Genomic DNA, 13,580 nt, shown 5'->3' with positions numbered 1-13,580 from the left:
TTGACATTCTAGAGAACTCCGAATACAAGTATTTCTACTTCAGATGACATCCTCATCTTACAGATGACAGATTATCAGAAATCAATACCAGTTGATGTTCATCTTTATCTCTTTTAAAGTTGTTGTCGTTATACGAAATTTTTTTGGGTGTTAATTCAACAGTTTTGACATTCTTTCCTTGGATATAAAAGATGTATTAGAAAGAGAGCACTAATAGATATAAAAATATTATTAAACATCCAAATCCAAACTGCTACATTAGCAAGTCAAATAAATATGCCTCTTTCAAAACCGATTTTAATATTTGAACCATACACCCTTAAACCCTTTAATGTAAATAGGAAGGCATATGTTGAAATATCACCAAAAAAAAAAACCTTTTAACTTTAGGGAAATTATTCGTAGTAGTTATCCTGCACAATGGAGGAATTGATAACAAAACTGAAAAAATTACATGATATAAGTCAATGATCAATCTATGATGCATTCAGGAAAATAAATAAAAATGTTTTAAACTTAATCAAAATATAATAACTAAGAGTCAATGGTTATTAAACTCTTCATATAAGTTAAAGCAAATAAAATAGCTATTTAAATATGTTATATTTGTAACAAATATTATCCTTAAAAAAATTAAATATTGAGAACTGTAAGCGGCTACTATGCTAAAAGTGTTTATGTTAATGCTAATATGTATAAGAAAACTTTCCTGTATTACTTTTTGCTAAGTATGATCATTAAACATGTTCAAAAGTCACTTTTTAAATATATTTACAATAATTAAGATTTGATTTTAATTAGCATATTTTATCACTGTAAAATATTTATGAATTAATTAAACCTTGTTCGCCATACTTAGTGCATTGCATGCAATAAACCAAGAGAAATTATTATTTTTTTACTTAAAAATGGTAAGTTTGCTTATTTTCATCCTTAACAACTTTTAAATTTTTATTACTTATTTAAGGATATTGGCATGATGTTTTTAAATATGAGCCTTACACTATGGTATGCCTTTTTAAACTTTATGGTCCTTGGACCTACGATAATAGCTTATTTATTGAATTTCATTTATCTAAGTATTTTAAATCTTTATTTGAAAGTTAAAATTGGTAAGGCTTATGGAGGATTACTGAAGTATAAAGATGTGTTATTTTTTCTTCCTGATACATCAAGATACTGTATTGTTTCCGTTATTTTTATTCGCTGCAGTGAAGAAATTAATATAATGAAGAAAATTAAGGACTGTTTACAAGAAAAGGTAAGCAAAATTTACTACAAATATTAGATTATTAAATAGTGGTTTTTTGTTTAGTAATTAAATTTAGTTTGTAAGGAATTTAAAGCATTTTAATTTAATTTTTGTAAGAGATTAAAACTTAAAAACTTAAAACCAAAGTGCATTAGTTTTAAGTTAAAAATTAGAATTTACAGCTAATTTTTTTTTATTGATTTTAACATCAAAGGTCAGCCAATTAAATGAATTAAATACATTTTTTAGTATTGTTAACGTATTGATTTTTTTACTGTATTTAACCAGTTTCTATTAAAAAATGCGTAATTATTATAACTTATATTTAATGATCATCTTATTTCCGTATTAATTACCGTCCAGTCAAAGTACCAAATTTTGATAAATAAGATTCACCTTAGATATTCGATATTAAAATAAAAAAAAATGGGAATTTTTAGTGGTTATTACCAATATACTAATGATCATTTATGAGTAGTGACTTACACTTAATTGGAAAATTTACTAATATATCTAGATATAAGATAGAAAGCAGATAATCTTAGACAGTAGGTGAAAATTTCGAGATTTTGAATTTTGAAAGTTAAATGAAAAATATAATAATTTAGCTTAACTAAATTGTCTTACACTTAGTTAAAATGCACTCTCATTATTATTTTTAAGAATATCGATGATAACTCCTTGCTGGTGTTTTAAACAAATGTTTCTCTAGTAGGTATTGTTTTAAAAATAAAAAAAAAAAACATTCATGATGGAGAAAACCCATATCTTAATCAACTAATATTCAAAGGGTCCAAGGATTTAGAGAAATCAATAAAGACGAATCATTTAGTTCATCAAAATCAAATAATTTAATATTACTTCACTAATAAAAATAAACTTAATTGGCTATTTTTAAAGTATCTTAAAACTCACTTACTTAACGAGGTCAAATAAAACTCATTAACGCCTAAATTATTTTTTTTCGTACCTCTCTCATGATTTTTAGTATATGCTTATTTTTAGCATAAAAATCATTATGTTAGTAAAATTTTTTGTTTATTTTTTTAAGTTTTTGAAAAAGAGCTGTCCTCATTTGAGGACACTGGGCGTGGGTGTGTTTAAATAAGTTAAGATGAATTAAGTTGATGAACAGTTTCGATTTTGACATCTTGGTTGTTTTTGGCGTTTTGCTATTATATGATTCTTGGCCTCAAATCTAACGTCTAGAGGTACGTTGCTTCTTGACGTGTTTAAAAGGCTTAACGGGCGACCTCGATTTATCCTTACTCCATGTCCCCTTTTTAGGTATGGATATGCTATTGCTCGTCTAAATTCCTTTATTGATATTTTTTTTTCCCTTATGGATCATATTATAGAGTACACATCCATTTACAACAGCCATATCTATTATTCGCATAAATAGACACCCAATATCATTTTTTGCCTCTGACAGATATATGATGTTTCTCTAACAACCAATCATGCTGATCCACACCATCCATATATTTACTGTAATTTGCGATGCATGATGGTTTAGGGACTGAAGTTCACTTTTTTTCCTTTTTATCCCATCGTTAAACTTGGGTGGTTGGATGTATAGTGTCATAATTAGTACCTACCGAAACACATTTGCTGTCATTCCATTTGAAAATAAGTATTTCATTATCTTTATCAAAATAACAATCGTATGACCCACGAGGTTTTTTTTCTAAATCCTTAGATGGTTTTGTAGAATACTTTGCTGTTCTATTTTTTCGCACCGTACCTATAGCTCTATATCCCATATCTTTCAACTGATAAAGAAGAGCATAGCCAGTAAAAAAATTGTCAAAATATACCAGATATTTGTTTGGTTCTTCCACGATGCTCAACATATTCAAAACAACGCGGGAACCCAACAGGGTATTTGTTTCTTCCCTTGCCTTACTACAATACAGGTCAAAATTGTAACAATAACCATTATCATCACACAGAGCCCATAGCTTGAAACCAAATCGAATTGGTTTTGCTCTTATAAACTGCTTTAACGAGTTATGTCCATAATACTTAACTATCATTTCATCAATAGCTAAGTGTTGATGAAACATCCCCCATTGTTGAAATCGTAAGTTTAGAAGATCTAATAAAGGCCTTATTTTAAATGCTTTGTCTTGCTTGTTATTATTTGCCTCCGCATTATTTGTGAAGTGAACTAGCGACTTTATTTCCAAGTACGTATTGCGGCTGAAGGCATTTTTTATAATTTGGATCCCTACATCTTCCGCTTCACACCAGTAATCCCTTTTACTAGAGAGTGAGTGGTAGCCAGTAAAAATAAGAAATCCAATAAATATTTTGATTTCCTCAACTGTTATTGAGAAATCATGCCTATTTTTTTGTTCAGTTGCATATCGGATCGTTTCAGAATATGAGCGAAAACTTGCTCATCAAAAAACATTTCAAAAATTTGTAATGGGGTAAACTCACTAAGTTGTTCTTCTATATTTTCAAATAACTCTTTTGGATCACTTCTTTCATTATGCTCATATTGCGGATCCGATTTGCTCCACTTAGGAACAAAGGATTTTTTTGATTTCAATTTTTTTCTTTTTGGCTAACGAAGCAACTGGTAGGTTATCTTCTTCATCAGATGAAGAAAGAGAATTTTCTTGGGTAAAAGTCTCTTCCTGAACAAACATTATAGCTCCACCAGGAATATCCGCAACATTCGCTTGCAGACCCATATCGTCATTATTGATATCGTCCTTATCAGTAAGTTCATCTACTTCAGGAGGTAGTGCAGCTATGTCGGCATCTATTTGTTCCGAATATAGATAATCAACATCATCTTCCAGGTGACGAAAATATTGTTGACTCATCCTAAAACCAAAATCATGTATAAAATATCTATTTACCTTTACTTCCTATTATCTTTTTGTAAAAACTACTATTCTAAAGATTTTTTTTAATATATATATACACGTATATATATATATATATATATATTCATATATACCTTTTAAAGAAAAATATTTCCACGTAAAAATGTAAATAGGGATTATAAAAAAGTAAACCTGCAGTTTTTGGCGCGAATCAAAATATATTGACGTATGAAGAGAAATGTGGCATCCTCGATCACCACCCTCCATCAAATCCTACTTCTTGCTACTTTTTCCAATTTTGTATTTCCTTCATATTTGCATCTCTCTCAATATTAACTTTCCACCTTTGTCTAAGTCGTATACAATTGCATGTGGTCTGCCTTTATCCAAATATCTCTATTCTCTGCTCTGACCTCATGAGCTATCCATGTAAGCCTTTTGGATCTTATTATGCTAGTGATCCATAACTGTTTCCATTACTTCACCATACGTAAGTTTCCTCCACTGGCTTGTTACTGGACCTTGAACGGTTCCACATATTTTCCTTAAAACTTTATTTTTATAAAGTAGCTTTTCTTGGTCTCTAATAGTCATCCACACCTTATACAGGACTGAAGGGATCAATATTTTATTGTAGATCTTTAGTTTCACTTTTCTTGGTAGATTTAGTGATCGAAGTAGTAGTAGTAGTAGTAGTAGATCGTAGTAGCTACGACACTGTATCCGTTATGTATTCGATACTGTATATCCTTGCTAACATCACTTGTTTTGTTTATCTTTAAGCCTTAGTATTTGAAATCTTTGAAAAGACCCATTACCGCATTACCTGTTGCTAGTTTTATGTCTCTGGAAATGTTTCCTTTATCTAGTTTCATGTATTTAGTTTTCTCTTTACTTATCCTAATGTCTATTCTCGTTCCTTTTTTTTCTATTGAGTTTAGAGCGTATTGAGTCTTTTGAGCCCTCGATTTGTGTGACGCATGATCACCAAATTGTCCGCGTTTGCTAAGGTCTTTAGCTTCTTGCTGATTTCTACACCCGCATCTTTATCATCAAGCCCTGTTATCATATATTCTACAGCTACGTTAAAAAGTGATGGTGAAAGCATGTCACCCTGTCCATCTTTGAATATTGAAGAGTTCTGACGTTGTTCGCTTATCTTTAAATCGGGTTTTAGATTAGTTAATTTGGACAATCAAAGTTTTTCATGGTTCCGTAGGCTTTTGCGGTGGATGCTATCATAAGCCTGTTTATAGTCTATAAAAAGAGCAAAGGTAGCTTGGGCGTGTTTCCATTGTTTTTCCAGAACTTGACTTATGTTGAATATCTAATCTATTGCCCTCCTCTACCTTCTATACCTTTCCACAAAAGGAGTCAGTTTATTTAGCAGGATATTAAAGAGTAATCAGTACTAAGATGCCTTTGTAGCTTTAATACACATTTTTTGGGCTTTTGGGTATTATTATAAAATCCTTTTATCTTGAAATTATCTGTTTTCCCTAGCTGTATCTGATAAGATTGTCTAATTGGTTTTTTATATTTGGTCCACTCTTCCTGGATGCAATCTAAGTCTGGTGCCTTGCTATTTTTAAATTTTTCGATAGTGTTTGGGACTTCGTCTACAGAAGTGGAAAAATCACTTTATTCTATTGTATCTTTAAAAAATAGTCTATACTTACAGTACGACTCCACTTATAGGGTTAAGGTAAATTTAAAAAAAACCAGTCTCCTTCCACTTGTTTATTTTAAGCAAGTCACGAGCAAAAATGTTTGAATTTATAGGATTTCTCTTGCAACTGTCCAATATTCATTCACATTAAAGGTCATTATCATTTTCTAACTTACTGCTCAGAGCTTCAAATATATTGCTTAGATCTGATAGCCTACTTTACCTTCAGGGTGTGGTAGTGTATTCACGGCGACTCTATAAACCCACTCTCTGGAGTGTTACACTCTGCGCCTCTAAAGGGTCTCATATCTGTAATAACACTTTTGTATTCAATATATGGTTAATTTGATTCTTAGTATGTTGCTCAGGTGAGATCCACGTGTTGTCGTGAATGTCTTTTCGCGAAAAGTACCTGCTCCCAACTATCAGGTTGTTTCCTGCTGCAAGGCTTATTAATCGGTTACTGTTGTCGTTAGATAATGTGGATGCTCTCTTATTGTTGGGAAGTAGAATCCTTCTTTGCCTGTTTTTGCATTTACATCTGCTGATACTTTTTCTACCTCGTAGATGTTATGCTTGATTACGTCTATCACTTCTTGTGTAGAGGCATTAACTTCTAATTTAGATAACGCATATTCTGTCATTAATAGGCCTTAATTCAAGGAAAGAAAGAACGAAGCCAACTACATTATATTAGTGTTTTATTGAGTGTCCACTGTAGGATACTTTTAGGTCATTACATCGATCATACCAGCTTTTATCCATCAAAAGGAAAAAATGTCAAGGATTGTAGTTTTAACTTGTCAAGAGCGTTTGTCACCATTAATTATTCTATTTGAAGAAATTAAAGTTTTTAGAAATATTTACATGACCACTTGTTTACCAATAAACTACGTTGATACCTTACTTAAAAGAAATGACTTGATGGACAAAAATGACCTCACATAAATAACTCTAAAAACAGGATTAATAAATTTCATAAAGTTAGGTTCCGGATAGTCTATTTATAACTCCTCATCAATTCTTTAGACCATTTTAAATTATTCAGGTTCATTTAGATCCTAGGTTAAACTGGAGACATCATATTAATTCTTTAATGTGCAGACTGAGTAGCTTTATATGTAATAATTTTTTATTATGAAATAATGATCAAATTGTTTTGTTATAGAATTAACATAAATTTACTTCAAACCAATAATTAATAAATAACATTCGGATAGCAATCGTATAAAGACAATTCATTAAGTAAGCTAGTCACATCTCTCATACTGAGAAAGTATTACCATCAGTATATATTTCAAAACATCTTTCATAAAAATAAAGCGGATATCCAAGTCGCAAACAGCTGCAAGTTGTATCTCCCCATTTTCTTCAACAGTATGCAGTCAAAAGCTTTTGATAAATCACAGAATACTATCGCTTCAAATGCACTGATAATCAATCATCTGTAAAGTAATAACTATTTTGGTATGAACATAGGGACGCCAGATGCAGATATTTGAACTTGAATGAGCCAAAAGTCTTGAGTAACCAAAAGTTTCAATTTTTACCCTTGTTAACTATTTTTTATTAACCTTTAAATTATTTTATACAAACATATTTTATAAAAAAATTTTTTACAGGTGTTTGATCATCCAGATCGATATCCCAAATTAACAAGCACATATCATCAATTTGGAGGTTTTGTTTATCGAAAAAGGTGTCAATGTAATCCTAATGATGTTCTACGTACTATACCAGTGGAAGATGATCAAGAAATCACTGAAGACTATCTGAAGCGATATGCCGCTAAAGTAATGAACGCCAAATTCGGAAAAAATGATACTTTACTATGGGAAATACAGATTGCCGATCGTCCTATGAGAGATAAATTAAATGTAAGTTAAAAATTAATTCAGGACAGATATAAATTATTTAAGTTTATTTGTAGGGCGATTACATATATCCAGTAATCAAAAGGTTCCATCATGCAATTGCCGATGGAACTTCTTTAGTCTCCTGGGAGATACAAGTGTTTGGAGGGCAGTCTGTAAATGAAAATTATAATGAGCAACTGTTTGGTAAACTATTAAATAACCAAGAAACAAAAGAAAAAAGGAAAGCCGATATAATAAAATCACTAGTAAGAAACGTTTTTACACTTATCAAAACAACTTAACTTTTTATTTCCATGGAAATCATAACAATAAATAGGAATTGTCAATTAAAAAACTACAATTCAAAAATAGTCTAAAATTATAAAAATATTAAAAGAAAAAATTAAAATAAATATAGTCAATAAATTTCTCAGACCGTTAAAGAAATCCGAAAAAGGAGAGTTAGCTTAAGTAATTTTAAGATTTTTTTTTAAATTTGAAAAAACATAACACTCATAGGAGGTAATATCTGGACCATCCTGTACTTCTGACAATCGGGTAAAAGGGATGTATAATTTTTCCTCATTTCGGGCGTTATAATAATTAATTTCCTACTACAGGGTTTTAAGTATTTATGCACCCATATAGTCCCGAAGCTCTAAAGTGGTATAATTGTTGCTTGACAATCTATTGCGCGTAGATTCCACCTGAAGATCCCATGATACATGTTTATTATTTACATTTCCTAAGAGCTTGGCAGAGTCTTATTGAATTTAAGGGCACTTGATGACCTCTCTCTATATTGCTTAAAAGCTTCTATCATAAATAGCTCGAACCGGAGTAAAATATTAAAATTGGTTTTTAGACTGTTCAGACAAACACCATTTTCTGATATCATCATGCAATATAAGCTATATACTAGTAAAAACACTACTAAAAAGTCCAAGAACTCTTGTGAAACGCCAAATGTCCAATTAGATAATGTCTCCTGACCACTAACTTTAAACCTCACAGTATGGGTTAGGTTGAGTTGATATGATTTAAGCCATTTGTGAACTGGATCTCTTATAGTGTAATGAAAGACCTTATTTAGTAGTAACGCATGGTTATAGTACCAAATGCTTTAGTATAATTAAAAAGGATATCAACAGATCTTAACTTGAATTTAAAATTACTCAAGATATTTGTATAAAGCGAATTTATAGCATCTGGTGTAGAGAGTTTAGCCCTGAATCCAAACTGAGCTAAACACGACAAGTTTTCTTTTAAAGGAATGTTTCAAGGATCTTTAAGAAAGAATACAGAAAAAAGAGCAATAGGTCTATAGTTACTCACTTCCGCTATCTTCCCCTTTTCATGAAGAAGTATGACAATAGCTGTTTTCAGCTCTTTAGGAAAATATTTAAGTTGAAATGATAAATTAAGAAGATAGGTAAGTGGAGAGATAATATGATCAACATATGCTCGCAATAAGTAACAAGGTATTTTGTCCCAGATGACTTTTTCCTCGACCTTTTATTTTATAATCTGAAATCTTTTACCTTCAGTAAAAGGGAATAAAAAAACAGATTAAAATAAACTTTTAAAAGCATATTCGTACAGATCAATTATCTGTGATCTTTTGCACTACCTCTATAGAAGAAAGAATTAAAGATCTTACCAATATTAATGCAACTGAACAGTTTAAGTTGCAGTAGAGCAATGAATAATTAATAAAAAAAAATTATCAAAAAGAAATGTTGCTTGTAATTTTTATTAAGAAAAGGACATATTTGCAAGCATTAATGAGGTGATAAATCTGTCCAGTGATTAATTTTTAAAAAAAGAAATAATGGAATAATTCCTAAAAAGATATATCGAAGTATGAGAGCATGGAAAATATAAAAATAGTTTCAATGTTTTCAAAAATTAATTAACTTAGGACATCTATTGGTAGTACAGGGTTTCCATCACCTGACACATTTTAACTGCTTATAAGTCGAGAACGGAAAATGACAACAATGTGCGATTTTCACAGAACTTCATCAATATTTTTACAGTTTTTTTTGACAGTATTGCCAAGTTTCAAAATTTGATTTTCAAAGGCCGATTTCTCAAAAATTTTAAATGTAACACCCTGTACTTTTTAATTTCACATGAAAGCCTGTTAAATCCTATTTCCGAAAATGTAAAAATTGTCTTAAATTCATTATTTTTTCTACAGAGCCAATTTTAGTAAATGACCCCTTTTTGAAAGTTTTTCCTACAATAAATACCTATTAAATAACATTCTCGGTATCAAGTGATAACAATAACAATTGTAGCTTATCAAGGAGGCTGTGAATTGCATAATTTGTTTTGTGGGCTTCAACTACTGTCAAATCTTTTTAACGTCATTCGTTGGGCAGTCCCAATAATTTGATTTCTATATGTATTTTTGCATTTTTTAAAGATTTTGAAAGGTTTAAATATGTTTACCATCCGGGAAAAGGCACGTGTGTGTGTGATTTTGTGAATGCAAATCAGTTACGCAGACGAGAAGCAGATTTAGGCTGATTTTTAAAAGGGCTCCACCTTCACGCAATTCTATATTTCATTGGGTACGCCAATTTTCCCAGGAGGGAACAGTTAAAAGAAAAGTTAGAACAAACCTAAATGCACAAGATAATCTATTGGATGATAATTTGCTGGCAGAAGAAGTGTTGTCCTTAAACAATAATTAAATATCTATTAGGAACATAGCTCAAATGACAAATATGTCAAAAAGTAAATTACATAAAATTCTAAAAATAATTAAGTTTAATCCCTACAAAATTCAAACTTTCCAAAAATAGGAAATCGCGCCCTTGAAAAAAAAAATCTAATGTGCGAAACACTACTAGATCTTTTTAGAAATGAGCCGGATAACACTTTAATAATGTCTGATGAGGCAACATTTCACATCAGTGGTCGAGTAAATAAGCATAACTGCCGAATTTGGGGAGATGAAAATCCTCGAGTGTATAACGAATTTGAACGAGATTCTCCTAAGCTGAACCGTTGATTGAAAAGGGAAGCCTCTTCAATCAACTGGCAATCTCTTGCAACCTCTTCAATCAGCTCGCCTCTTCAATCAACGGCTGAACGTTTGGTATGCAGTATCGAAATCTAAAATTTATGGGCCATTTTTTTTTTCAAGAAGCAACAGTGAATGGAAACAAATACACCGATATGTTGGAAACATTTTTTTATCCTCAACTTCAGCAGGATGGAATTTTAGACACGGTCTACTTCCAGCAAGAGTCAAGACGGTGCACCACCACACTTCTCCAGGGTCGTAAGGGATTCCTTAGATTTTACTTTTGGAAATAGATGAATAGGGCGAGCAGGTCCAATCGAGTGAGCACCTTATTCTCCCGATCTAAACATTCCAGATTCTAGTATATGCGGATATGTACCGTAAGGACCGTTGCTACAATCCAACCCCAAGAAATTTGGATGAACTACGCAACAACATAGTAAACGTTTTTAACCAAATTACACCGGGAATGCTACAAAACGCCTTCGGCAACTTATGATAAACTGGCAATTTGGTTTTATGTTCCGATAATATCTCATATCGTGTCGCCTCGTCTGGATACTGACACACGTCGGCAACATTAGAGCGATATGTTGCTCGTGTATCGCGTTGATGTCGTGTTGCTTCGTCTGTATTGGGCCTATTTCTTCGTCTACATTTGTGCAAAATGGGTGTCATATTCAGCAGCTATTTTATTAGTGATAAATTGAAATTAATTTTTTCAATTGTTTGATGTTAAAATTGTTGTAAGTAGTTGTAATTTAATACATTGAATAAATATTTAATTAGTGCAAATTATTTAATTATGATCATGCTAAACCGATACATAGGCAATGACCAGAAAATGTTCATCAATCACCGAATATGTATTTTAGGAAAATTTTCAAAAAGGCGTCATTTACTAAAATTGGCTCTGTAAAAAAAAAATAATGAATTTAAGACAATTTATACATTTTCGGAAAGGGGATTTAACACGCTTTCATGTGAAATTATAAAGTACAGGATGTTACATTTAAAATTTTTGAGAAATCGCTCTTTGAAAATCATCAATTTTTTTCCTCCGATATCAGGAAAATTTTGAAACTTGGCAACACTGTCAAAAAAAACTTATTGATGAAGTTCAGTGAAAACCGCATATTGTTCTCGACTTATAAGCAGTTAAAATGTGTCAGTTTATAAATGGACACACTGTATATTAAGAATAAGAAGCCGTGAAAAATGTACTTATTGCGTCAGCAGTGTAAGACCTTGGGTATAATATGAAGCTCACATCTCTACAGAAAGAAGGAAAGAAAATATAAACGAAGAGAGAAAATCAGATCTAAATAACAAAACAAATCTAAAAAAAATTCTAATATTTAAAGAACAAATTTTTTTATACTCTGGAACCTGTAGACATAATGCTAAAGGTTCATCTGCGTTAATGTGAGTTCTAATTAACTGACTTTATGAAGAATAAAGATACCATCCATAGTCTATGTGAAAAATTACCTTTTTTATATAGAGAGAAAAGAATTTGGCTTGGCTTCCCTAGTAAGCTAACTCCTATGTTGATCTTTTTTTTTCTTTTCTGAATTTTCTGAGGGAGATCTAATTATATGTCTAAATCGTAATTGATTTGCATCAAAACAATAACAGATCTACTATGTTTTCACTTTGACTACTACTTCAGTACCATATTTAAATGGTTAGATTAGATCTTGAGGTAAACCAAATATAATTTTTTATTTGATTTACCTCTCACATCATATACTAATGATTCTAAGGGCTTTTTACTATAAACTATATGCTTAAAAACCAGAAAACTTAAATAATTCAAATATATTTTCAGAAGCAAATATTTGGAGGAATCCTTCTACATCTAGAAATCCTTTTTATATCATATGGAAGATTACTTACACAATATTATTTCAAGCCAAAAGATAAAAATGCATTAATGAGTGAACACTTACGCGAAAAAGTATGTGTATGGACCTGCGAAGAAAAAGTAGAATGCATACCACTGGTAAAAAATATCAAAAACAACGAGAACACTAAATTCAGTTGTGTAGTCCTTACTGCTATTGCTGCAAGTTTCTCCCAGTATTTCAAGAGGGTAACTAAAAGTGAAAATTGATAGTAAATCAATAACTTATAAAAAAAAATTGCCTTTAAGAACAATTTTCCGATTCCAAATAATATGTCTGGGTATATAGTAGCTCTATTAGAACCTCCAGACGTAGATTTGACCAAGCCTATAGATTTAACAAATAACATGGTAGCACCACCCTTTGAATTACCAATGGTTCAGGAATCCACAAATTTACTGGATACATTAAAATTGATCTCAAAGAGGTGGCATAGTAAGAAACGAATCGCGGATTCAATGGTAAGTTAAAAAGCTAAAAAGAACATTCATTATTTAAATATATACAAAACTGGTTTGATATTTTTTAAGCTTTTAAACTATATTAGAAAATATGCCACTCCTGTACATTTACAATTACTAAAATTGTATGTAACCTTTGAATCTAGTACTTATTTGCTTACTAATGTACCTGGTGGTTCAATGGAAGAAACTCAAGATAAATGGATTTATGATAAAATAATTGCTATAGCTCCTCATGTCTTAGGCATTAGTAAGTATTAAATTGTTATTATTTAAGTCATATTGACTATAATTGTAAAATATTTTATAGGTGTGAGTATTTCAATTGTCAGTTATAACAATAAGTTTCAAATAGGACTGATGGTAGATAAGTCGATAGTTAAATCCCAAGAGGAAATTCAACAAATTTCTGATGATATATTGCTTAACATTAAATTGCTATATAAGCAAATGAATGCAGCCGCTAAGTAAGTTTCGGTATAGAAATGTATATAGAAGAAAAATAAAAAGTATTGCTAAAAGAGATATTTACGTGTTGTTACTAGAAACCTCAAA

The 13,580-nt window shown here is 30.9% G+C and overlaps 1 protein-coding gene across 1 annotated transcript; it reads left to right on the top strand.

Moving 5' to 3' along the window:
• Window positions 1-850: 850 nt before the first annotated feature.
• On the top strand, window positions 851-13,550 carry LOC126746206 (uncharacterized). The gene is made up of 8 exons (XM_050454362.1): window positions 851-911; window positions 968-1,261; window positions 7,387-7,641; window positions 7,695-7,886; window positions 12,489-12,752; window positions 12,813-13,025; window positions 13,095-13,275; window positions 13,336-13,550. Exons 1-8 carry the CDS (start codon window positions 909-911, stop codon window positions 13,494-13,496), a joined length of 1,563 nt encoding a protein of 520 aa, XP_050310319.1. The 5' UTR covers window positions 851-908; the 3' UTR covers window positions 13,497-13,550.
• Window positions 13,551-13,580: the final 30 nt, after the last annotated feature.

This window comes from Anthonomus grandis, chromosome 17 (genome assembly GCF_022605725.1).
Source record: "Anthonomus grandis grandis chromosome 17, icAntGran1.3, whole genome shotgun sequence".
NCBI lineage: Eukaryota > Metazoa > Arthropoda > Insecta > Coleoptera > Curculionidae > Anthonomus > Anthonomus grandis.
Note: the sequence above shows the minus strand (reverse complement) of the source record. Positions and strands in the feature narration are given on the sequence as shown.